This window comes from Canis lupus, chromosome 6 (assembly GCF_003254725.2).
Source record: "Canis lupus dingo isolate Sandy chromosome 6, ASM325472v2, whole genome shotgun sequence".
Classification (NCBI taxonomy): Eukaryota; Metazoa; Chordata; class Mammalia; order Carnivora; family Canidae; genus Canis; species Canis lupus.
Genome location: NC_064248.1, coordinates 43,601,183 through 43,628,974, shown reverse-complemented (window position 1 = coordinate 43,628,974; position 27,792 = coordinate 43,601,183). Strand labels below are relative to the sequence as shown.

Here is a 27,792-nt window from a genome sequence, read left to right as displayed (position 1 = left end):
AGGGTAGGCACGCTCCCTCTGGCCTGACTATTCAGGCCCCAGAGGACAAGCAGTGATTCCAGGCCTACTGGTCCACTGTAGGGAGCAGCATATAGTGAGGAGGGTCCAACTGAGAAGGCCAAGGAGACCGTGAAATGGCAGAGGAAACAGGTGCATAGAAATGAGCCTCTCTTGTGCCACCTGCCAGTATCACAAAATCTAGGCCATGACTGCATTTCTTCTGGGTCAGGAGCTGGGATAGAGGGGAAATGTGAGGAAGTAGGTATGCTCTGAGTACCTCAGAACCGAACTGGAGTTTGGGCCAAATTCTTCCCACATCTTCCAGAGGCAAGGAGGCCCAGATAGCATGTGAACTCCATATTGCTCTGCAGTTTCCAGCAAAACTAGAGATTAGGTCAGCATTATGTGAAAGAGTCTAGGTAATATGGAAATTACTCATATCCTGGTTGGTTCTAGAAGTTCCATCCAAGCACTGAGTCAGTCTGCCAGAAAGAAACATATATGGAAGGAAAAAAAGAAACAACCTAGAAGCATCAGGTTGGATGACTACAAAAATGCCTTTAAGAAACTAAGTTTTATTTTTGAAGGCTAATTTAAGAAAAAAATAATTATATGTAACATCAACTTCTAGAATCTCAAAAACTCTCATGCCGCTAGTAGAGAATATGTTTTTGAGTATCTCCTACCTAAGGACCCAAATTATAAAACGTTCTTATCATGCTAGAAAAAGTTTCTTTCCATCAAGGGCAGTTGTGATATTTTTGTCCAACAATAGAATTCCTTAACCCATCAAGTCTTTGGGGTTTTTTTTATTACCCTTATCAGAAAACTTGAATAAAATTTCAGATTTACATTAAAACTATGATTTTCCACTATGTGCCAGGAGCTGCGCAGGCTGTTCACATGCTCCTCATGCGTGTGAACAACACTGACAGGATGTGTATAATCTTGGCGTTTTTAGTCCAAGGGAGAAAGAGTCACAAAATGGATCCAATGGTGACCCCATCAACCGAAGGGCTAAGGCAGTTCATCCTTGGCAACTCAAAGGTACACATATAGAAACTGAAATAACCAAAAGGCAATTGCATTCTTTACTTAAGATTTCAAAGGACATAAAAGGGAATATAATTCAGAATCCACAGATATGTATTTCAAAAGGTGCTTCTCTCCTTTCCAAATTCTTCAAACCCCCATAGCTCCAGAGCCTCATTCATACCAAAAGCCCAAATTTCCTTTCCATTCCCAGAACCATGAAGCTTTTTTCCCTTTCTTCTAGCATTAACCATACAGTTCATATTAGCTTCTCTCTCAGTAAGCAAGAAGGAATCTCTATTCCTTAGGAGGAGAAAAAATAGGTGATAATGGGCAAGCACCTAACAGATTCTCTTTAACAAGCAGGGGGTGGAGGAGTGGAGGGAAGGCTATAAATACTACCCTTGGATAATTTTTGTCGGGCTATATAATTACAATTGTGAGAGTATACTGGGGAGGTAAGGTTACTGATTTAGCATAATGGTCAGGAAAGATCCCTCTTACGAAGTGACATTTAAAACCAAGATCAACAGGATACAGAACAGGAGGAAAGGCCATCCTGGGTAGGGAAGCCTCAAAGGTGGTTGCCTGAGGCCTGTGCATTCTCCAGGAACTGAAATCCACTCAATCTAACCACCGTAAAATGAGCACAGGTAAGACTGATAGGAGATTGGCCGGAAAGACAGGCAGGATAAAATCACGAAGGGCCTTTAGGTCCTGGCAAGAAACTGGAGATTATATCTATTGCAATAAATAGCCAATGAAGGGTTTGAAGGAGGCCAGGCCACAAATGGATCACCCTGGATGCTTCCTGAAGAGCAGACTGGTAAGGAGGGGGCAAGGAAGACAGAAGCTCAGTAGAGATGTGAAAGGCTTAAACCAGGGAGGTGAACATGAAGATCGCAACCAAGTGGTCAGATTCAATCTGCAGTGATTGGTGAGAAACTGACCACAGGCTGAGGGAGAAAGGCACTTCCTGGACTTCCATCTATTTACACTTCAGCAAATGGGATTGGGAGGAAGATATTATTCAGCTAGAAACACCCAAGAGTTCAGTCTTTAAATTCAATCCGTTATATATTAACTAAAAATTATTATATTTATAAATTACAGTATTTAAATTCAATTGCAATAGCTCCCTCATTGTTATATGCTCAGGGCTTCCAATAATATCTGGCAACAAGGCAAGTGCTCAGTAAGTACTTGGGAGAATGAATGTAATTTCCTCCAGTAATTATCTCTATGATATTCAAACTATCTGAGCAATATCTTTAAACAAATTTTATGTTTTTTAAATTGTTTGATAAAATATAATTTCATATTTAAAATGTGAAAAACATACTCATTGCTTTTATAATACAAACTACAGAAGGTAAATTTCAAGAAAGTATTCTTATCTAGTAGATCCTGAGTGTGAGGAAAAGGCTTTGAAACATTGTTCTGTTTGACCTCTGATGATTTAAATTTTTCTTTTTAATTCTGTGGCATGTGTGCTTTTTATGGTGAGTGACCTCAAATTCCTTCTGGAAGTAAATGGGGGGAATAAATTAGAAACACTGTGGCTCAGATCAAATGCAATTTGTGGAGTTTAATAGCTAGATTCCTGCCCCGGGCCCCACCCTAGCTAGAGAGCAGTCCTTTAGCAGTTCCAGGTTCATCCTAGGAAACAAAGTTCAGGGCCTGTCCTTCCAGATGTCCAACATGACAATGCCACCTGGTCCCAGAGTCCCTTCCTGGCTCTATAATTTCCACATCCCCTTCTCCTACTCTTCTCCCAACAACCACAGTCTTTGCATTTAACACTTAGCAACAAATTGTTAACTTAGCAATTAGCCCTAACTATCCTGGGCTAATCTTTGAGCACAGGTTAGTATCTCTCTGTTATTCTTCCTAAGAAAACCATGCAGCACTGTGCCATTATGGCACACAATGAAGGAAGCTTAGACAGTGGGAATAATGCTAATGCATCTTCCAAGAGACCTTCTTTATTCAAGGGATTTATATACATTGTTAAAATTTCAAGAACTGAGTCAAGTCAGTCAGATTAAATTCCAGCCAAGGGAACCTTTCAGTTGCCTTCAGTAAACACTACAGAGGCTGGTTCCGAAACTACCACTCTACCACTTTCTACCATTTGTAATGCTTCCCCTCACCATTTTACTTTTTCTTTCTTTAAAATGCCTTCCTAGTCTATTATTCAATCTATTTATTTCATATTTTACCCAACTTTGACTTATTTCTGGAACAGTTAAAGAAACTGCATGATCTTCAGGTTTTAGTTACAGTGAGGGGGATAGAGGGGACCAGAAAAAGAAAATCTGACTCTAGTCTTAAATAACAGGATTTGAGTCCAGTTGCTTATTTTAGCACCTTCATGGATAAAGAAATTGCTATGAACTGAGATCCTGAACTCTATTATAAATTATATAGCAATGAAGTTGTACAAATTTGCTAAAACACTCCCATGATTGCTAGTTTCTGGAGCTACAAAATGGGTATAACAATGTTTATCAATTTAAATCAAACAGGAGAACTCATAAAAACAACACTGGATACAGGGGGTTGGGGGAAAACATATCCAATAAGCTTCCTGACAATATTTTGAACATTGCTATAGGCACTCACACCCACATTCTCCTGTATCATTACAAAAACTAGCTAAAGCTAATAAAAATATTTGCCATCTTACTTCACAGAAAAATAAAACTAAATGGAATTGTGAGACAGTGACAAAAGCACTTTTGGAAATAAATTAAGAATAAGCAACGTGGAATGCCCGGGTGTCTCAGTGGTCAAGCGTCTGCCATCGGCCCAGGGCATAACCCTGGGGTCCTGGGATCGAGTCCTGCATCAGACTCCCTGTATAGGACCTGCTTCTCCCTCTGCCTATGTCTCTGCCTCTCTCTCTCTCTCTCTCTCTCTCTCTGTCTCTCATGAATAAATAAATAAATTTTTTTAAAAAAAGAAGCAACATATATGCATTCATCTCTTAAAGATGTTAAATACATTCTTCACAGCGGAGTCCCCCAGAACTATGGTTCCCAGCCTTATTTGGTTCAGTAACCATTTCAACAACCTCAAGCAATCCATCCTGCTACCAATTCTCACAGGAGAAAAAGGAAAAAAGAAAGTTGTTCTCCCTGCCCTATCCAAGTGGGTCACTGCTGCTTTTCTCTTTGTTCAGCCTTTCTAACAGAGGTTTGCCAAATTCTGACATGGTTCACTGCATATTTTAAATGCTGGAAGTGGTTATGGCCAAAGAAGGTCAGAGAACATGGCTACTGAGCAGGGGTGGGGATGTGCCCGGCAAAGACACAGGCTGAAATTTAGGTCACCTCTGGGGAGATGATACACATTTACTGGGTACTTACTGTTTATTGGTATTCATGCTTTTCTATGGTCTTTTTTAATGTTCTAAATTAAAAGCGGTATTTTAAACATCTTAAAGGTGATTTGCAATTTTTTTAAAATAAAAATGATCCAATCATCCTATAAACAGCAGAACTGCCATCTTCTGTAAATAGACCTGGCAAGCATTTCATCAGTCTTAAAATATCACCTCCCCTGATTTCCCACCACCCTCCCACCAATGCCTCCCTTTCTTTCTCTGAGTTCCTTAAAGCAACACTCCAGAACGCTCAAGAGGACCTGTGTGTCCCATGTTAGTGCTAAAGACACTGGCAGAAACCAGCGTGGGGAGGTACTCGAGGCTTACTGTTGTTCATGGGCTGTCAGGAATGCTGCTGGACTTCTTAATTTTCTTTTATTCTCCCTGGCTTATAGAATAAGGGTACTAGAACTTTAGATAATGGATAAAATAGCAAAATTTGAACCACAGGTAACATCGTAAGCTTCAGAACTCACCTAGATTATCCTATTTTCCTGAACACAAGACAAGCAGGAGCTGTCTTACTAAGCAGGGCTTTCCTGCATAACAAGCCTCAAAAAAGAGGGGAGGAAATAAAATAATGGAATATTCTGATGCTTGAGTAAAATCCTGACTAATTTTACTTTGCCATAATTGGCATAATCCCTGCTTATAGAAGCCCTCAACTTCGACTTTGAGCAATTCTCAAAAAAGGTACTTCCACCCTCTCACCATCTGCATGGGCAGTCAATGGAATTCTGAAATACAAACAGCCACTTGGAGGTTTAATTATATTGGTGAGGTGCCTCAAAGATGCTCAAAGATTAAGAATCCCGGTTTCCCTATGCGTGGTACAGCCATCTTTCTTATGGTGAAACAATTTCAATCCACCCATACTCCCATAGGTATACAGCTATAAAGCAGTGACTAGTAGTTGTCTACAAGTGCAAATTTCTCCTTTCTTCCATAAGACAACTTTGATTCTCAGCCAAGCACTATCCTGCCTGGAATAAAGATTGTATTTGCTAGGTTCCCTGTGACAGATGTGGCCACATGACCAAGTTCCAGTCAGTATTATGTAACAGAAGTTTGTGGTGTTATCTGTCTGCAAAGGATGCTTAAAAGTGAGGGGTCACCTTCTGCTGCCTAGGATACGGAGTTTATAACGAGCTCCAGGGCTACCTTGGACAACAAAGTGACAAATCTTGAGTACAGAAGCCAAATGCTGATAATGGACAGCAAAGACCTGAGCCTGGGTCCCTGAGGATACCCAGTGAGCCACCAGGCTACCCCTCATCTACCTACCCCAGATTTTTTTTTAACACAAAAGAGATAAAAGCATCCATATTATTAAATCTCTGGTATCCAGTGTAAAGCGGTTTGATTTATGGCAACTGCACAAAATGTTAACTGACATGCTTAACATACAGTCTAAGGAGCCTGCATGCTCTGGATAAGAAATGTAACTTCCTTCCTCTGCAGAAATTTTTTCACTCACCTACAGATAATATAGCCAAAGAGAACCCATAAGAAAATACTAGCTTAACATCATTCCCACAAGAGCAAAGGCCTGAGATCAGCCCTGCCTTTGCCCACTGTCACCAACCCCTGGTAGACAAGCCTACCACTTGAAACCTCATTAAAACAGCACCCTAGGTTTATGATGTAGCCCACCACCCATAAGACACTGGGCCGATGCCACCAACTTCATCATTCAGGCCCCACCCAGGGGACCTGTAGTGTAGCTGTGGCATCAATGCACACATCTGCTAACCTCTTGTTTCACCATTGTGACCAATAATAATACATTATACGGGCTATAATGGTATACTGGGATGGTGCCTTCAGATTTTGCAAGTCCTCATGAGTACAAGAAGATCCTAAATATAAAACAATATTAGTAATAGTGCTAACAATAAATATCACCTATTGTTCAACACCATGTGACTGCTGGTGTACCACTTGGCGAGCACTCTGCCCGAAACATATTATCTGGAATTCAAAATATTATTATCCTTATTTTACAGAGGAGGAAACCAAGGCTCTGAGAGATAATGAATTTAGGTGAGACTATGCAGCCAACTCACGGCAGTGGTTCTTGCTGAATCCAGAATTGTCTAAGAGCTTAAAACTATTTTAGCAGCACAATCATTCCTCTTTAAATGTTAGATAAAATAATCTCAAGAAAATCTGTTTTTCTCACTTCAGAACTACACTAAAACATTCTAATCTTGCCCCCATTTTATATTAACATGAGCATTTCTTAACAAAGCAAAAGAAGAAATGAAACAAACAAAAAGTCTGATAGAATTTGTCCACAAATGGTAAATAGTGCTAGAATACAAATGAAACAAATCACAAAAGTGTTGGTTGGGTTTTTTTTTTTTTTTTTTTTTTTTGGTTTCTTTTTCTTCTGAATTTCACCTCTGCTAACAGTTTCAATTTCAGGGTGACCTCCAAGTTTTCATAATAAGGGTCACTATGCACCTTTTAATCCCAAAATATCAAAACATCAAAACTAAAACGAAACCCCTATAAGAATATGTTCTTGTGTACTTGTGTAATTACATCTCTTTATGCTATTCTCTTTGAAATAGGTCTGACTTATTTCTACATCTTTCTCGAGCTTCCACTTTAATAAAAGGAAAGAACACTGAAAGAAATCAAGCCCTTCAAACATTCACTGAATACATCAAGCATTTATCTAGGACCCAAACCATAAATGAGCTAAAAAAACAAATGAGGGGAGGAAACGCATCTTTCTATTAAGATCTGTATATGCATGAAGGTGTAGGCTTGTGAGCTATTTCTAATTCAACGAGCTACATAAAATACAGTAATTATATCAAAAGTTTATCATTAAGAATAGTGAATATTTTCACAGGCTGCAGAAAGCTAAAGAATTACAACATGCTCAGGAGGAGAAAGTCAAACAGAAGGTTAGAGCTCCCTCTGTCTTTTTCTTGAAGAAATTTGCCACGACCTCCCTCCCATGTTGCCTGGCCAAGGTCCCAGGCAGAGCCACAGGCCCCCAGGCCCAGTGTCTCCCCGACTCCGCACACGCTGCGAGCACTGGGGCACATTTACTCAGAGTTCATTATTCGTAAGAGATTTCAGTAGTAGAAAAGAGCACTTTGAAAAGCAGGAATACTCACAAAGCCATTTCAAACTGTTCCAGCCATTTTTTCTTTAAGTCTTTTGTTTTGCAATAAAATTCCAACCCATTCTGTCCTTGGGTGTGGATGAGGTAGAAGCCGTAAGACCACTGCGGAAATTCAGTCTCGGGTTAGCAGGTCCCGTCAGTAACATCGTGCTTCCTAATTCCCTAACCCACCCCACAGGCACCCACAAACCACTCCTAACATCATCGGCATTCAAGCTACGATCAGATTTCTGTAGTCCACGTCGCATCTCTAGCAGCTCTGAGGCCACATGCATCATGCGAATGCCATGAAGGCACCGGAGATGATCACTGTCAGTGGTGGCCCTGTCCAATTATTTCTCACAGAGGCTTGTTCCTAACCAATTTCTAGAAAGACAAAACACCTGCATCGATAAGCCCTCTCACATTAATGCATGAGCATACTTTCCTTGAATATTCAAAGCTATGAGTAAAATATAGTAATTAATTTTCAAAAATTCACCTTTTTATTTTCTTTATCGGTCGTAGGATTGTTGGCTATTTTATACTGCTGAAGATCTATTATTTCCTTCATTTCATAGTTATCGCCTTTTCTTTTACATACAATCACTGCCAAATCAAATAAGAAGATATGCCTAAGAATGAGAGAGAGAGAGAGAAAGAGATTTAAAATGGTTTGGAAGCATGGATGTTAACTTTTCCTTGGTAAAATCTAATTAAACCGACCAAATATTTTTTTCTTGGAATGAAAAACAAAGGCAGTGTTGCACACAGAAAAGAATGAACTGTACATACCCTGGCGCTACCCTTTACTGAATGAATGGCCTTAGTCTACCTTAGTTTCATTAAAAAAAATATGCAAAATTATAGTAAGAATATGCACAATACAGAGTTTCTGTAAGGAACAACTGAGATAAGCCACAAAGTGTCCATGAGCAATTATCTTTTTTTTTTTTTTTAGTTTAAAAGCCAAAACATTTACAGAATAGTAATGACAACAATAGCAGTTAACTTCTGATGTTTCTAGGAGTCGGCCAGAATGTGTTGAGAAGTGTCCATCCCTTTCATAAAGATGACTCACTTAATTTAAATCCTCAGGACCATCTGCTGAGGTATTTTTTTCATCCTCATTTTATTGGGGAGGAAACTGAGGATTAAAAAAGTTAAGTAATTTGCTCAAGGCCATAGGGCTAGTGAGATGAAGAGCAGGATTCACACCCAGATCTAACTGGAACCTGCACTTTTACCCTCTATGTTGCTCCGCATGATTTTATGGACCACCTGAAATGCAAATTGAACAGCGTATGAGCAAAATGTAAACTAGAAAAATTTTGCTTATCTTTATGGGTTAACTGTTAAAAACAATGTAACTGGAGAAAAACAAACCTTGTAATCCTATCGTTCAACACTAATATTTTTTATCTTTTCAAAAATTCTCAGTAATTAACATGTATGCATTTTAAAATAATGATAAAGACAATGATACATTCACACAGCTCTAGTCCTGGCATCATTTTCAAAGACTTCTTTCCTGGAGATGCTAAAAAGGATTTGGATCTCCTGGGAGCTACCTGTAGAGTCTGGGTATCAAGTTGGAAGCAAAAGCTGACACTGCCCCCTGCTGGCTCACTTTCTCGCTCCAAAGGTTCCAGAAAATGGCCAGTTTAATCAAATGAATCAGATTAGCAATCCTATGTATATAATTTGGGATACCAGGCTAAACTCACTAACCTGAACTTCCCTCAAGAAAATATCATGAAATTTTCCCCACTTAAGACTTCCTTCTTAGGACATCTCGTATTTTTTAGCTGTTTTCAAATGTATCCCAAAAAGAGAAATCTAAAACAATTGTGTTATCTATTACTTTATCTCTACTCTCATTTTAATGTGTCCCTTGGAGCCTCAGCTGACATTCTGTTTGTCATATCCCTTTAAGAACTTAGACAAATCAACAGATACCAGAACAGAGAAGAAAAGACCTAACATATCTATTGGAAAATTTTTAGAAAACCATAGGTTGGTGTGTCTCCTTATTTTTCATCCTCTGTTTCCCTCCTTTGTCCTAAGAGAATTGTTTTCTCAATCTTCTGATACCACTTATTCTGAAAATCAGTATTTGCTCCTCTTTTCTTACCTTTCCTGCTTCGTATGCTTGTCTAGAGTAGTTATTCGAATTTCACCATCTCCCTGAGGTCGTCCAAAAAGCAAAACTGGTTGGTTCTAAAATATAAAACTTACATGTGTCAGTTTTTTGTAATCATGTAAAAATAAATAAATATTAGCGAGGATATTTGCTAGGGACAGCTACCTTATTACACTACAGACTTTATCATTTTACATTTTTAGCACACATACCCTAAAAAGCTCAGGTCTACATGATACACTTTTGAAAACAGTCTGTCCTTGGACATCCTTGGGAGTATACTGAGAACATTAATTAATTTTACTTATAACCTGAAGCGGGAAGCTACCAAAAGCAAGAATTAACTGGAAGAATTCAAATCACAACAGTTACAGCAACTAACACTTACTGATCACCCACCGTGTGCCAGACACATTAGTAGATATAGGGCAAAATAACCCCGGCCTAGTGGGGGAAAAATATTCACAGAAGTATATAATTATAAATGTGCAATAGCCATGAAGAAAGAGTACAGGAAACATGCATGTTTCCAGGCGCTTAATTTGGTCTAGGAAGTCAAGGATAGCTTCCTTGAGCTAAGATCTCAAGAATGAAAAGTATGACTTAATGGTTAAAAATAATGAACCATTTCCCCAGAGGCTGGCAATAAAAAAATAATAATAATAAGTATTTATGAACACCTACTGTACAAGGTGCTAATGGGAAAAAGAATTGACTGAAAATTATCATTAACATCTAGGAAATTATATTCTAATAAAGGAAACAGCTATGTAATTAACCGTACTGCATGAAAGTATAAAAATAGACATTCTCTATCAAGGTCCCCAAGATGTATTTTACAAAATAGAAAACTCCATCCTAAAATTCATAAGGAATCTCAAGGAACTCTTAATAGGTCAAACAACAGGCAAACAACTCGAAAAAGAACAAAGTTGGGGTCTTAGTCCTCCTGATTTCAATACTTATTACAGAACTATAGTCATTAAAACAGTGTGGCATTTGCATAAAGACAGACTTTTAGACCAATGGAACAGAACACCTGGAAATAGTTCCTCATATATATGGTCACAGGATTTTTGAAACTAGTACTAAGACCATTCAGGGGGATGGAACAGCCTTTTCAACAAATAATTCTGTGGAAACTGGATATGCACAGGCAAAAGAATGAAGTTGGAACCTTACCTTATGCAATATACCAAGCTGATTAAAGAGCTAAAAATATTAAACTCTTATATGAAAACACAAGGGAAAAGCTCTGTGACATTGGACTTAACAACGATTTCTTTTCTTAGATATAACATGAAAGCACTGTCAACAAAAGAACAGTAATTCGAAATTGATCAAAATTAAATCTTTTATGCAAAAGATACTATCAACAAAGTGAAAAGGCAACCTATAGAATGGCAGAGAACACTTTCAAACAAAACGTGTGATAAGAATTGGTATCCAGAATATAGAAAGAGCCCTAAAACTCAACAACAACAAAAGCAAGCAATCCTGATTCAAAAATAGGCAAAGGAATTGAATAGAGACTTCTCCAGAAAGATATACAAATGGCCAAAAAAGCATATGAAAAGATATTCAATATTCCTAATCATTAGGGAAAACCATAATAGACACTGCTTTGTACCCATTTGGATGGATATTTTTTTTTTAGAAAGAAGAAGAAAGAAAAGAAAAAGTGTTAGCGAGGATGTGGAGATACTAGAACTTCTGTGATTGCTGGTGGGAATGTGAAATGGAGCAGTCACTGTGGAAAACAATACAGCCAGTCCTCAAAAAATTAAACCTAGAATTACCATACAATCCAGCAATTCCATTTCTGGGTACATAACCAAAAGAAGTGAAAGCAGGGACTCAAGCATGTATTTGCAGACTCACATTCATAGCAGCATTATTCACAATAGCCAAAAGGGGGGAAGAAACCCAAGTGTCCATCAACAGATAGATAATCAAAATGTGTATATACAATCAACGTTAAATTTTAAAGCCTTAAAAAGGAAATTCTTTTAAAAAAAAATGAAATACATGCTACAAGGATGTATACTGAAGACATTATGCTAAATAAAATATGCCAGTTACAAAAGGTCAAATATTACATGATTCCATTTATTTTTTTTTAAGAGTTTATTTATTTATTCATGACGGGGGGGGGGGGGGCAGAGACACAGGCAGAGGGAGAAGCAGGCTCCATGCAGGGAACCCAATGTGGGACTCGATCATGGTTCTCTAGGATCACACCCCGGGCCGAAGGCGGCACTAAACCACTGAGCCACCAGGGCTGCCCTACATGATTCCATTTATACAAGGTACCTAGAGAAGTTCACAAAGACACAAGTAAAATGGTGGTTGTCAGGGGCGGGGAGGAAGGGGGAATGGAGAGTAAGTGTTGAATGAGTAAAGCTTCATTTTTACAAGATAAAGACAGTTCTGGAGATGGACGGTGGTGTCAGCTGCCCAGCTACATGAATGGATTTAATGTCACAAAACTGTACATTTAAAACTGGCAAATGTCATATATAGTTTACCACACACACGCACACACCATGCTAAACAGCTATCCAGGTAATATGTTAAGGAATTATGAAGGGAAAGTAATAATGAGAGATCAGGGAAAGAATTATTTTAGTTGGACCTTGAAGGAATTTGCTAGAAAATAATGGGAAGACATTCTAGGCTTTGACAATTTATCATCAAAGGCAGAATGATAAAAATGTGTGGCAAATTAGAGACCTTACAACACAGCAGGAGACCTGCAAAGTCAAGTACATGGGCAGGTACTAGCTGGATGAGTTCAGGAAAGTAGCTTAAGTCCAAATCACCAAGGGCTTTAAATATCATGCTGAATCCCAAAGGCAACAGCAAATGTTGACAAGGTTGGAAAGAGAATGAATCGCAAAGTCCATTTGGAAATGCAACTTTGTGAAGGAATGACTGGAGGCTTCTGTGACTGGAAAGGCGGCAGATGGGGTCCTGGAAGGGGGATGTGACTGTACATGTGAAAAGAAACAGGCTCAAGATATTCCAGAGAAGGCAGCAATAAAATTGCTCGACCAAGAAAAGTATCTTTCCTTCAAACGGGCATCTCTATTTTCACTGCCCACAGCTCCATCCAGGCCTCCACCAACTTTCTTAAGACCACCGCCTCAACAACTTGTTGACTAGCCTGCCTGCTAAAAGGGTTTTCTTGAAATGTAAATCAGAATGAAACTCTCCTACAGAAACCTTTACTGGCTTCCCACTGTAATCACAGTAAAAACCCCGGCTCAGTGCCCAGGCCTACAAGGCTGTGGGACATAGTCCTCCCGCCCTCCTCTCTCCCATCTCAGACCCATCAGTCTTCCCCTCACTCACCCAGCCACTCTTGCCTTTCAACCTTCTTGAACACCCCAGGTCCTTACCATCTCTGGACATTTCATTTGCTATGGCTTCTACCTGGAATTCCCTCCCCAGATCTCTGTACCACTGGCTGCTTCTTATGCTTCAGGTGCAAGAGGCAAATGACCCAGAAGGACTTTTTCTAATCATCCTATCTAAACTAGGACTCTCCTTATTGTCCTCTGTTGCCCCACCCTGTTCACAGCAGAAATCTCAGTACAGCATTTTTAAACTCTCTTTTCACTGCTTCCTCAACCATGAGACTACATTGTTCATAGTTACAGCCCCAGCCCCAAGCAAAATGTCTGGCACACAGTAGTCACCCAGTGAATATGTATAAAATTAATAGATTAACAGGAATGAGCCCAGAGTGTGTATATATATGGTAAGGGAAAGAAAAGAAAAGACATTCTGAACTCCAATGTCTAGAATCTGTACAGCCAGGGGAAGAGGCATAGTGTGATTAAGGAGAGAGAGATAAGCTGTGGTGGAAAGTCCTTGCACAATGTTACATGTATCGCAGGTGCCACGAGACACCTGCGTGGATGCTGCCAACCAAGAATCAGAAACAAACTTACAACAACAGAAACGTCAAGGTAAATGATCTTTTCTTCAAAAACAACTTGTAGAATGTCCTCTGATTTGTGGGTGAGGGAAGATGGAGAGAAAGATAATTACATACCAGATTTTCTATAGATAGCTGAAACTGTTTAATTTCACGAAGAGTCTCATTATCTCTTTTCACTTCATTCACATATTGTGCCAAGTCCTAAAGAATAAAGGGAAGGGTACAAAAAGAAGTCATAATAAGACTGGAGAAGAGACGAAAACTGAAAGAAAACACATCTTTAATTTCATTAGTAGTAAAAGTAATCACCCTAACTTTTCAATGACAATAAAATAAATGTCCAATCAATCAAAGCTGCAACTCAAAAGCCATTTTAAAATGTCTGGAGTACAGCTGGGAAGACTGAAGAGTTGTCATTTACCACACCTCTGAGAAGAACAAGGATAAAAAACAAAAACAAAATCTGCCACCATACACAACAACAAAAGGAAACTAGGTCAGGAGAATGTAAATTCCAGACACGTTAATAACTGACCTTGAGAGAATTACATTTTTACATGGGTGAGAATGAGGTCAATAATGCAATAATGAAGGATTAGCAGGGAGAAAAAAGTAACTAAAAGTTAGACAGTGAATCCAGCAGGACTGTTTTCTGCAACCAGTTAGTGTCTTGGTTCCTAAGAGCATTTGGTCAAGACAGCCAGTTCAATTTTAAAGACTTAATGAAGGAAAAGCAAAAGAGAGGAGAAAAACCTCAGAGCACCAAAATGAATTAAAAGCAGACAAACAATGCTGGACACGGTTCTCCATGTGCCTTCTTCACCTACTTTAAAATGTCTTTTCTCATATTTGAGGAAACATTAGCTAATCTCTCCATACTGTAAGTTGCTATTTTTATTATATGTGCTCTAGATTTTCCTGTTTTCTGGGTTTTCTTTTTTCTCTACCCTCTTAAATTCATCTGCAACAGCAGGAACAGAACCCTGACCAAAAGCAGTTCCTAACTTTGTTCTAAATGAAAGTCTGACTTTTCAGAGGGTGTATCTATAAATGACTTTTTTAAAAAATTGGGAACTTTGTATGACTTCTGAAAACAGTAACAAATAATTGTGTGATATTTCCTGCCAGGGTACTAAAATCAGCTCAACAGCAGAGCTAACGCTGAAACCACACAGGAACTCACTCAGAGAAGTCATTATTAGCACTGCTCTGAGTAGAGTCACATTGGCATTTTGTTTGGAGAACAAATATGTGCATGTGTTTTAAGGTAGGGGCACGTATTTCTAAGTCAATGTTCAGCACCACGTAGAGACTGAGGTTTTACAGATTCCCCAATATACTTAAAAGTCTGCCTTTATCTACATCTAGTTCTTGATTTTCAGATTTACCTACAATAGAAACCCAAACTGAAATCCACTTGTGGCATCCACAGATGTAAGCAGGGCAGATACCCTCTCTTGAGGAAAAGAAGTCCCATTGGTGTTCTGAAGTCACCAGCTGACCTGCTGCTTACACAAGCCAACAGTTTTCTACTAGTCACCACAAAAGGAATGTGAAATAAAACTATTAAATCATTCCCAGTGGTAATAAAAGTTGTCATACTTTCATAAATAGCAAAAGCTATCTTAATACACCTCATGGTTTTATGTATCTTTGTCTAACAATTGAATTCATGCAGGGATATCTATTTTCAGTTAAAAATATCCATTTCTCTGGGGCACCTGGGTGGCTCTGTCAGTTAAGCATCTGACTCTTGATTTCAGCTCAGGTTAGGATCTCAGGGTCATGAGGTCAAGCCCCGCATCAGGGTCCATTGGGCTTGGTGCTCAGCAGGGAGTTTAGTCTACTTGAAGATTTTCTCCCTCTGCCCTCCCCCGACTTGTGCACACTCTCTCTCTCTAAAATAAATACATAAATCTTTACAAAAAATATCCACCTCTTCCCACCAAATGCAAAACTATACTAATACTTAACATGCTATAACATATTAGCAAATCACACGTATTTATTAGCAATTTGTACTTTCTTGTTTTTAGGCAGGAATAAAAAATACAAAGAAGTTAATGACACATTTGCCTTACCTTCATTGCATCAAGAGCCAGTTTCAGATTTGCCTTCTCCATAGGATCAGTAGTATGTTTGACCAATTCCTATTTGGAAGACACAGTTCAGTAATACTTTCTTCAATTAAAACCAAAATATCAGAAAGAAAATATTTTTTAAAATAATGCATTTTTATCACTATTTATACCATAATGTAATAAATCTGGTACAACCTAACTAGGTTCTGTTTTCATTAAAAAAAAATCTCAAACTGGGCAGCTCAGGTAGCTCAGCGGTTTAGCGCCACCGCCTTTGGCCCAGGGTGTGATTCTGGAGACCCAGGATCGAGTCCCACGTCGGGCTCCCTGCATGGAGCCTGCTTCTCCCTCTGCCTGTGTCTCTGTCTCTCTCTCTGTGTCTCTCATGATTAAATAAATAAACCATTAAAATTTTTTTTGAAAGAATTCTATTCCCTGCCATTACACTGACATCCTTCTCAAAGGTCATGGAAGGGTCCCTTCATTGCCAACTGATTCTGATGGTTACTCCTCTCCCTTGGCTTCCGGGATATTAGAATCTTTTGTTTGTTGCTATTATCGTTGTTGGTTAGTCCATCTTAAATTTCTGCCTATTCACCAGTCTTTCATACCTTCTTCTTTATCTGCAACTTGGAAAGTTACCATTCCCTAGATTTTCACCTTAGTCTTCTGTTACTCTTCCTAAACATACTCTACAAATTCTATCACAACCATTGCCATAATGTCAACACTCACCTAATAAGACAATCCCTCTCAAAGCAATGTGCTCAACCCAGAACTCACAGAGTCCCAGACTCTTCTGTCCAACTAAACAGTTCTACCTGGGTATCTATCTCACAAGTTCGTCTAACCCAACAATTCCAAACTTAAGGCACCTTCACCCACAACCCTACTCTTGTTCCTGTTTATGCTTTATTGAATGATGGCACCTCCATCAGTGGAGTCCTTTAAGCCAAAACCTAAGAAGTGTCCCAGGTACCCCTCTCCCATACTATGTTCCGGTGATACTGACTTTGACCTTTCCCCTGGAAACCATCCTCACTGCCACTACACTGGTTCAAGCCCTTACGCTTTTTCAAATGGGTTATTATAAATGGGCCTTTGACCTGTAGCCTCTTGGGACTACACTCTATTCATTCTATTGACAGCAGAGCTGGGTTTCTAATATATAAATTGGATTCTGTCTCTACCCTATTTAGACTTTTGTGATGCCCACAAAAGCTTCAGGTTGTCATCCATACCTCTTAGATCCTCTGTGGTCTGAATTCTGCAAACCCATCCCAACTGTTCTCTCCACTCCACCCAAACAACCTATATCCCATCCACACTAAATTAACCACAATTCTCAAAATACATTCTACTGTCTGATCTCATTAGGCACACTGTTGGCTCTCCTTGATATACTTACGAAACTCTTACTGCTCCCTTCACAGCCAGTTCAAGAATCACTCAAAAATTTTTGCTGAGGTCCATATTAATAGTGTTTCTAGTTATAAAGAGGACCTATAGCCATTAGATTTTTAAGTATAATAAACTTGTCCAAGTGATATTCTTTTATTTCTATTTTTACTTTTCCTTTATTAAATAATGATATTAAATTATTCTCAGTTTCAAATCCCTCACTCTCAAATATTCTAATTTTATAAATCTGGGATTTCAAACCATAAAGCATTTCAAAAATTATTTCCCCATTAAAGTATAGCAGTAAGTAGGAAATGCTCAAATTCATTTATTCAACAAATGTCTAAACATTAGACAAATTCTACCCTACGCTATCAAGATGGAAAAACATTTCTAGAGCAGCCCCGGTGGCTCAGTGGTTTAGTGCCACCTTCAGCCCAGGGCGTGATCCTGGAGACCCGGGATCAAGTCCCACGTCAGGCTTCCTGCATGAAGCCTGCTTCTCCCTCTGCCTGTGTCTCTGCCTCTCTCTCTCTCTCTCTCTGTCTCTCTCTCTGTCTCTCATGAATAAATAAATATCTTTTAAAAAACCACACATTTCTATAATTTTGTCTATATGTGGTGCCCCAAATAAAAACTTCCCTATTTTAAAACATCATAAAACTAAACATTCTTTAGAAATTTAAAATATAAAACACTCCAGGAGGAATTAAGAAAAAAGTCTGCTCAATTTCAAAAAGGTATAGCCATAATAATAATAATAATAATAATAATAATAATACAAAAAAAACAAAAAGGTATAGCCATATTTTATGCTTTTATAAGTCTCTCTAGAACTTTATAAATGACCATAATAGATATTTCTTGAAAACTGCACCTTTTAAATTCTTCAATTGATATTTGACTATACCAAAGTTACAAAATAAATTATTATCTTATTTTGGACATGTTTTTGGTTTCATGATGTCCCAGAAACTGATTGCTTACGTCTTCCTTATTATTTTTTCATAAAATCCAATTTGATTAAGTTGCTTTGAGTTTAGGTCTCATAAATGTTTTAATGCATTTTAAAGAAATAATCAGGGTTTGAATTTTTCTGATTTCTCAGTAGAACAAAAATAGAGATGACTAATAATTTTGCAACTACAGTCCAAGGAATTTAATATACAAGATGTATAAAGCGCAGCAGACTCAAAATTGTATTTCACATACAGGTAGTAGATCTTTTTAAAATGACATTTCACAAGCATCAGCAGAGTTGACAGACTAATACTGTAAGACATTTCCTTGGAGCAGAACTAATGAGCCTCCTGGTACAGCCATCAAATTAAATTTATAAGACTCTCCACCCTCATTAGAGGACTAACTGTGGAAACCATAAGCTTTGTGGTTATAACAAGAATCACTTCAAAATAAATGTACTCTTATTATAATTTACTACAGCAGAAAGCAGCATGGAATGGGACAGAACTTAGTTTATGGTTATAAGGCAAAAAGTCCAAAACACTTGACCTGCCAAAAACCAGGGGTATTGTAGCTTTGAGATTCTAACAAATGATTCCCGCTAACCAAAGAAGACTTGGTCAGAGGCATCTTTTCATTCTGTCTTGTTTTTTTTAGATTTTTTTTGGAGCCAGTTCTGTTTGAAGGACACCAAAAGTGACTTTGTGCAAGATACAGAATCATCTTTGCTAAAAGGAAGAAAAAGATTCCAGCTGTTCCGTTAGTTCCCACTTAGCTATACTCATCACTGAAAATCTAAGGGGATAATGACCCCAGATATGGAGTATCTGGAGCATGATTGATGCTGCATGAATATTTTGTTAAATGAATAAGTGAAAAAATAAACAAACTGATGGTTTTAAGTTACATACCTGGAGGAGAAGGTGATACTTTAAAACACGCTGCATAGGAACCACAAGCAAATCTCGAAGAGTGAATTTTCCATTATTTGCTCTTTTGGAACATTCCTAATGAAATGTTTTTTTAAAAACTTTTTTTAAAACTTTGTTAGTTTTATCAAAGGGAGTCATGAAGGAAACATTAAAAGATGTCGAGGCCATAAACAAAACTGTTATATAATAAACATCCTGTTATTTTTCTTCTTAATAATCCTTTCTGAAAATAAAAAGTATTTAATCAAAAACCAAAAAAACAAACTTTGTAGCATTTCAACTCTAAAATGAATCATTAAGTAGAACTACATTAGCATGAAATTTATTTTCTCTAATGGCCCTCTAGGATCTTCTTCTACTAACCCTTCTAGCTCTACCTTCTACTAGTTACCCATAGTAGATGGGCCAGGCATCAAGAAAAATGATACTCCTCAAACTGGCCATGTGCCTTCCCCACTGGCATGTCTTCGTTCATTCTGTTCTTTCAAACCATCATGTGCTTTGTCCATTTTCCAAAAAAAATCCATCCTTTTCAAAAACTATACATCAAGGCCTTTTGTGATAATCCCAATCAAAACTGTGTTTCCTCTCTGTGCCTTGTGTGCATTTTAACTGTTGTTGTATGCATATCTTCCCCAATATATCTTATATAGCTTTAAGAATCTAGTCTTGCTTAATAAGTATTTGTGAAACTGAATGAAATGGAATGATCAATTCTAAAAATTTGCTAAAGTATAAACCTACTATTGGATTCAAAGTTTCAAAAGCCTCATTAAAAAAAAAAACTCACATTCTCCTTCTTCAAAAGTTTATCTAAAAATAGTATTGACTTGCGTTCTTTTGACATTACCTAGGACTTTGAGGAAAGTACTTGGAAGTATCAAAGAATGAATTTAAATCAAGGCTTGACTGCGTGACCTTGAACAAGTTGCTTTTTCTGATTTTACTGTTTTGCACACATTTGTGATCAAATTTTAAAAAATAACAAAGTTCCATAAAATTATTGTTAGTTAGAAACTAAGTCCAAACCCTCAAACAACTGCACATCCCAGAACAAGGAATTTTCCAGTTCATAGAAAGAGTTGCATTCAAGAAAATATTGCTTTGTTCATAAGTTTGTTTCGTCTTTGCCTATACTTAGCTTTTTGGCACATGGAAAGATATATTATCAGGAGCTATAAAGTAAACTCCATTAGCTCTAATGACCATAGTGACTTAATGAGTATTTGATTACAGGTCTTAAGCAAGAACTGGGGACATCTGGACATGTTAGCTCATGTCTTGTCAATTGCTGCAGTTCACTAGGAAGAATAACTATTTCAACTGATCTCTTGCTTCTACAGATTGTAGAGAGTTCTGGATCATGGGTCTCAAATAGGAGGTTAAGCTGTTAAGATTATTGTAATGAATGAGTCTCATCTCCCTAGCTGCATTTTAAGCTCCGTGGAACTGAGGTTATATCTTACACTTCATGTATATACATGCCATTTTAGCAGTGTTAGGGAGAGAAATGCTATACATTTAAAATTCACTTTGTCATGCTATAGAAGTCAGTTTAAAACTGCTGGGGAAATAATTAATTCTTTGAAGTTCTTCGAAGTTACAGTCTCAGGAAGCAAAAAAAAAACTAACATTGCTGGCATTTCCTATAACAAGGGGCAGTCTGAGTCTGAGATGTAAAATGCTTATTAGTATTGAAAGTAAATAAAGGGTAGAAATGAGTCTTCCAAAACATCCAGTCACATGCTTAGCTGAACTCCAATTCTACCTGAGAAGAAACTAAACAGAATAGAGATGAGCCAGCTTACAGGACAAGATAAAGAGATTCTGTTACTTTTGCCCTATGTTATCTTGGTTCCAAAGTAGAGAAGAAAAAAGACAAAAATCAGTAAGAGCAAAAACAACCAAACAACTGAAGACATGAGGAGCCTGGGTGGCTTGGTCAGTTAAGCTTCAGATTCTGGATTTCGGCTCAAGTCATGATCTCAGGGTCATGGATCCTGCCTAAGATTCTCTCTCTCCCCATTCCCTCTGCTCCTCCTCCCATTCACGCGCACTGTCTCTCAAAAATAAAAAATAAGAAACTGAAGACATGAAGGGGGCAGACACATGGAGAATAGGGCAGCTTTCCCTTTATCATGCCAGGAGTTGCAGAGGACAGTCCCAGCAAAGAGTATCTGTTGAGGTGTTACAGTGTCTATCAAATACTTGCAGATCAGGGCCTTGGTCAAGAGTAGTGACTTTTCAGGCCAAAAAGGACAGCCAGCAGCTTCTTGCCCTGAGCCTTTCAAACTCAGCCTCAGGTTCCCTCTTTCCCTCAGATGGATAGTGATCGCACGAACTATGTTCCTAGAGTCCCAGAGTACGTCATAGGCAGGCCTTTGACAAGGACTCTGAAGGAAAGGAGAGGAACACCCAAACAATGCTGAGAATAAGGGAGATTTGATTGACAACATGCAGACTCCTATCCTGAGCCAGAGTTTCATATCTTTGTTTAAAAATAAAAACAAAAAAGACTGCTCTAATGGTAGCTCTGTTAGGAACTAGTTGTGTAAGTTGTACAGTTTTATCTTACCATCACAATTCAATTTGAGTCAAGGTAGCTTACAGCTTTATACTTCTGAGACTCTATTCTCCCAAGAGAAGCAGGAACCCTTTACACTAGCAGGGTTTGTGATGTTATTTCGTGGTGACTCAAGTCACCTGCAGACATTAAGTCTGCATCATCAGATCACTGTGAGAAGTAAGGGCGAAGGTCCGTGACAGAGAGCTAGCACAGTCACTCAATAGCCTACTAGATATGGAAACCTCCTAACCAATGGTTCCCTGTTGTGGGAGTTATGAAGTCATACCAAATATGCTAAAAACAATGAAAGAGTTCTAATTTGAAAATCATGTGCCTCTTTTTTTCCCCTTTCATCACCTGATTTCACTGCTAAATTGGACAAAGACAGCAAAGGGGACACTAGAGAGTAAACTAAGCCAAACACAGCCATTTAAGAGTTGACTGTGTATCTCTACCCAATATTTAAGAAAATTCAAACATATGGATAATATATTTGGGATGATAATTCATATAACATAAATAAACTTTTACAAAAGTTCTTTGAAAGTACAAACACTTCTTGTGAAAAAGAAGGAAAAAGGATATACATTTATAAAAAATTACACGATTTCTAGATTTATTTCCCATTGCTCCCACGTGTTCTGTTTATTCTGGTCTACTCTCATTTCTCAAACTTTCCCAACTCATCTGGTCAGTCATGCTTATCTGGGAGAATGCTCTCCATGGACTCTCCACTGTCAAGACTTACCCCATTCTTCCGTAAGCTAATTCAAATACTACCTCTTCAGAGAAACCTCCTGCATTCTACCTGTACTGAAGCGATCAATCTTACTCACGGAGCCTTACTACTGCTGATCACATACGACTTAATCATAGTTGTGCCTGTTTCATCTTCCCTCTTATGGGCAATATCCATCCATGCCCTTTTTATACGCCTGTTCGTAAACATTTAAATCTACATGTACGTTATCTTCCATATATCTTACTTATTATCTTGTGCCTCTTTCTACCTAGGTGACCTTGGGCAAATTACTCATAATCTCTCTGAACCTCATCCATAAGGGAAGAAAATTAACTGCGTATCTCTCACAGAGTCATAAGGATCTAACTAGATAATGCATGTAAAACATAGAGCCATAAGTCGTAGATTTTACTGTTATATTATCATTGTATTATTTCATAGAGTTAGCTATTAAAATATTTTATAAAGTTGATATAAAATTATATTTAGAATACATAGGGAAATTTATTATTGCACTGATCTTGAATTTTTATTTTTTATTCTTATTCTTTTTTTGGTTGAGTATGTTTCATTAGTTTCAGGTGTACAACTTAGTGATTTGACAAGTTTATACATGATGCTATGTTCACTGCAAGTATAGCTACCATCTGTCTCATTATATTGCTATTACAAAATCACTGACTGCATTCCTTATGCTGTGCTTTTATTTCCATGAATTATTTATTCCATAACTGGAAGCCTGTATCTCCCTCTCCCCTTCACCCATTTGCCCATCCCCCACCTCTTTCCCCTTGCTTTTAGGTGTATCTTTATTTCATAAACAAAAAATAAACAGGTACCTCTAATTTCAGTTTTACATCTTCTTTTGTCTTAGAAATGTTATCTAAACTAGATATGGCCGACTCCACTCCACTGCAGTACTGTCCATAAATAACCAACCTGAAAAGGAAAAAGAGAAATTTGTAGGACAAAAAAGCAAGAATAAAGTGGAAGGGGAAGAAGCATAATTCCCATCTATTTAAAACCATAGTTAGGGGGAATCAGAGCAAATCTCACTTGTCCTGTGTCTCTACCTGCCTATGTGACCCTTGGCAAACGACTTACAATCTCTCCGAGCCTCCGCTTTCTCATTTCTTCTAAACACATACCACATGTACAATCACAGAATAGGGGTCACTCATATTATGCTATTAAAGGGCTAATTTTTATTTCTAAGTTTTAATGGGATTGATGCCATGTATATTTTTAGAGCAGGTAAATTTTACAAACCGGCTTAATGACTTAATGTTGAGTACACATGAATATCACAAAACCAAAATTAAGAGTGTCTGTTCTATGTTCCTATTAAAGATCAACTTTTGACTGTTTATGCACACTCAGGAACAGTTTTACTTTATACTACAATTTTATTTAATCACTACTCATGACTCTACTCATTAACAAACCTCCTACTCTTTCCTGCTTTTTTAATTAAGGAAAACACATTATCTGAAAATTGGGAATGGATGAGAGGCACGAATTGTGCTGGATGGAAGATAATTCGTACTGCATGGAGTCTGAGGCCACTTCAGGAAGGGTAGATCTGGAGTGATATAGATATTTTACAAAGAGGTTGGGTAATTTATTGTCCCCTTCAACTCTCCATTGAGGGCAAAAAAACTGCTAATGAGTTCATGTTTATCTAACTTGTTGATGCAAAGCAATTCATTAGCTAGTACTAAGTCAGTACTAGGAACTGCAGTGCTTGATTTAAAAAGAGAGAACGATATTTTAAGGGAAATTCCTCGGTACTTTAACTCACATGAGTTGTTCAGAAGATTTTTTTTTCAGACTTAGAAAGGGAAACTGCCTCAAAGAGAGAATTATAAAATATGGGAGTGGGAACAAGCACTAGGCACCACCTAATCTACCCCTAACATTTAAAGATGAAGAAAAGGAGGCTGAGAGAATTAAAACGAATTCCTAAAAACTAACTACAGAACTCAGAGGTAAAGGGTCTGTAAAAGAACCTGAACCTTCTGACTTGGCCATGCAAAACTCTGGATCCTTTCTTTTTTCCTCCTTTTTCTTGACACACATACAGAACTCAAACTATTGCCCATAAACAGCCCCATGTTCTAATTACTACTCAGGTGGTATCTTAATGGACAGTAGGAATAGCTGTTTATGAGCAATTTTAATGCTAACCCTCACTATAATCACAAATTGATAGCCACAAAATTTGGAAGTTAGCAGGTACCTTTCCTTGTAGTTAATGAAAACTTGATACAAGTTCTGGTCATTTTTATTTACAATGGAATCATGAATTTCTTGCATTAGGTTCCGATGAACTTTTACAAGTTCCTTAGGAAAGAAAAGAAAAAAAAAAAATCAAAGGAAATTAGAAATCAGGATCCTCCCCAGCAAAAAACCAACCACACCCCAAACCTAAAATCCCTATGATTTCCTAGACTTGTCATTCAAGGATATGCTGAATGCCCTCAACACATAAACCTGCTATTACAGATAAGCAGAGGAGGAAACAGAGGAGGGGGAAGGGAGGAGAGAGAGGGGAGAAAAAAGAGAAAGGAGAAAGGAGAGAGGGGAGGGAATAGTAGAGAGAGACAGGCCAAGTACACAGAAAACAGCAGCTTCAGACTGGACTTGAATCGTCAGTGTCCTGTGGTGGGAGAAATTATCTCACTACTTATTAAAGGGTAATTTATTCCTTGTATAAAAATATGTACAGCTTATTTTCATTATAATCACTTTAATTTTTTAAATAAAACTATCCAAGTGCTTAATGTTTTATTGATGGAATAAAGTAATGATTCATGTCCTTGGGACATAAAAATGTAGATTTGCACTCTGGTCAATTAGTGGCATCCTGGTGCTAAGCTAACAATAATCACACTAAATTACTTGAAACCAGACAACTAATGGCATAAATAAAGTGCAGATAAATTGTACTGGGCAGTTTACTAGAGCAACTCAGAAGTCAGAATTTCACCTTTTTCCTGATAAGCAAGTAATTTTCAGTAAGGCAGTAAATACATGTCAGAGCCAGGAAATGAGGAAATTCTAACTAAGGTGCCAACGCTCCCATTATCTCTTCCTTGTACCCTGGTGCAGATACTGACTTTACAGCATGCCCTTTCCTTAGCAGGGTGGAGAGGAACCAGGAATATGTTTACCCTGTCATTTTATTGAGGAGTAGGGAAAAGCTGTAAGATTAAGGACTGTCATATGGGTCCTATATGTTACACTGTCCGTCTTATAGTGATTCAAGATCCACCTCTTCCAACAGTGTGTGGTTTGCTTCACGCTAAATGTTGATCTGATAGTGTGACTTTTTTTCTTCCTGCTATGCTATCAACCAAAAAGAATATCTTCGTCTGGCCCAAATCAGGGACGAGGACAATAGCCAGCTAACTGACTGATACACATCAACGCTGAACATAACAGAACCAAAATAGTAGGGAACTTTCATGTAAAATGAGCAAGCTTGTGCACAAAAGCTATATATTAAAATCCAAACCAGTTTTAGGGATTTAGGAACTTGAATCTTGCCTAGTATGACCTCAGTTGGCACAGCATTTGGTTTGTTTCAATGCTTCTAGGTAACTATCCTTTAAGATTATAAGATAATCCTAAGGGGCTCTGAAATTCAAAATGCGTACATAAATGTGAAAAAAAAGCTCCTCACCTCTAACTGCTAAAACGGACTTTCAAATCCTGAAACAGTAGTGTATTTCAGAAATGGGAGTTAAGGTTAGTACAATTGGAAGCAGAAGCAGAAACCACCACAGAACAGAGGCCAGGGAAGTGGAGGAAACTGATGCCCTCAAGACAGTGCCTACAGGATGGGGTTGAAGGGCTGCAGTAGCAATAGATCAGGGAGTGGGGCCTAAGTGGGCTCCCACAAGACAAAGAGAGAGTGGTACCAGGGATTCTTTAACTCAGACTACCTCTTCCTGACAAGCAGTTAAGGATATACATGAATCTTATCCATGTGTGTTCAGCTTGCATTTTGATTGATTTTGGTTGAAGATAGGACATATCCTTTATTTCTACAAAATAAGGATATAAGAACTCAGGAGGCAAAAAATAGAGTTAAGATTCTTAAAGAATACAGGAAAATGTTAAAATAAAAATCTGGAACCCAATAAGATGGAGATTTTATAGAAGTATACCACAATTTTAGCTAGCATATTTTTACTTACAGGAATGTTGATGAATACGGAATCAAATTCTGCTGCTGTCAGAAATCTTTTCAGTGGTGCCATGAAATACTACAAGGATAGAACAGACAAGTAATGATTAAGCACAACTTATCCTGATAATAGTTTTTCATCAACAAAGAATATATATTAAAAGTATGTATTAAAAGTCAACTGTTTATCCATATGATGAGTACCAAGAAAAAAGCAGAAACTATTTTCTCTATCTTAAAGATTTTATACCTGAATAGAGATGTAAAGACAAAGTTGAAGTATAGAATAAAAGGTTTTGGCAATAAATACCTGTGAAAGTAAGAAAAAAAGAACACTATTGCCTGAACTGGCAAAATATATATATATATATATTTTTTTTGTATTTTGGAGATACAGGACTAATACTAAATATCCCTCAAATGCCTTATGGAGATTCTAGATCCTGAGATCAATTATCTACTTGTGTAATTTATGATCATCCCCTTCAATCCTTGAGAATTTTAGTTCTTGGCTTGCCATATCTCTTTCCATTAACACTCCAATGTCCATTCCTGGCAATCTCAGTATTTGTGCAGATGATCCTTCCAATAGCCTGGCCTTTCAGTTTCTTGACTTCCAGTAGTCTTGTGTTCCATCCTAGCTCAGCTCCCTATTCTGGTGGTCATAACCCAAGACCTTCTCATTATCAACAACTGAAATCCTCTATAGAATTAATTTCAGCCGGGGATCCCTGGGTGGCGCAGCGGTTTAGCGCCTGCCTTTGGCCCAGGGCGTGATCCTAGAGTCCCGGGATTGAGTCCCACGTCGGGCTCCCGGCATGGAGCCTGCCTCTCCCTCCTCCTGTGTCTCTGCCCCTCTTTCTTTCTTTCTCTCTCTCTCTCTCTCTCTCTATCATAAATAAATAAATCTTAAAAAAAAAAAAGAATTAATTTCAGCCAATCAATTCTCTGACCACAACCTCCTACCTTTACAGCTCGTTCCTGCATGGAATTCTTCAACCTCAGTGGATCTGCTAATCCACTGAACATCCTGGGTCTCTCAAGTCCTCACTTCTGTCCCTACTCAGTTTACATTCAGTAAACCATCATCAGAATCTCTTCCTTGCATATACCCTTACCCTCTACTCTCCTCCTTCCACTCTGCTTTTCTGGAAGAAGAAAAACCCTAGTTAAATCTACAAGCCTGGTTGTACCCGTACCTAAGAAGTTAAACATGAACTAGATTGACAGTCTAATTTATAATTGAGCCTGTGATACTACATGATCCTAATACATTTCCCCAGCC

General features: G+C 38.0%; 1 protein-coding gene across 4 annotated transcripts in view; it reads right to left on the bottom strand.

The window, feature by feature from the left end:
- VAV3 (vav guanine nucleotide exchange factor 3) overlaps positions 1 to 27,792 on the bottom strand; it is a 352,019-nt gene that overhangs the window by 160,942 nt on the left and 163,285 nt on the right. For all 4 annotated transcript variants that reach the window (XM_025417450.3, XM_035717928.2, XM_035717929.2 and 1 more), the window contains exons 7-15: positions 26,518 to 26,586; positions 24,555 to 24,658; positions 23,155 to 23,254; positions 18,987 to 19,082; positions 15,712 to 15,780; positions 13,745 to 13,831; positions 9,676 to 9,761; positions 8,044 to 8,176; positions 7,555 to 7,664 (exon numbers count right to left, since the gene is read on the bottom strand). In XM_025417450.3, the coding sequence (XP_025273235.1) occupies positions 7,555 to 7,664; positions 8,044 to 8,176; positions 9,676 to 9,761; positions 13,745 to 13,831; positions 15,712 to 15,780; positions 18,987 to 19,082; positions 23,155 to 23,254; positions 24,555 to 24,658; positions 26,518 to 26,586 (854 nt within the window). The remainder of the gene's footprint in view (positions 1 to 7,554; positions 7,665 to 8,043; positions 8,177 to 9,675; positions 9,762 to 13,744; positions 13,832 to 15,711; positions 15,781 to 18,986; positions 19,083 to 23,154; positions 23,255 to 24,554; positions 24,659 to 26,517; positions 26,587 to 27,792) is intronic.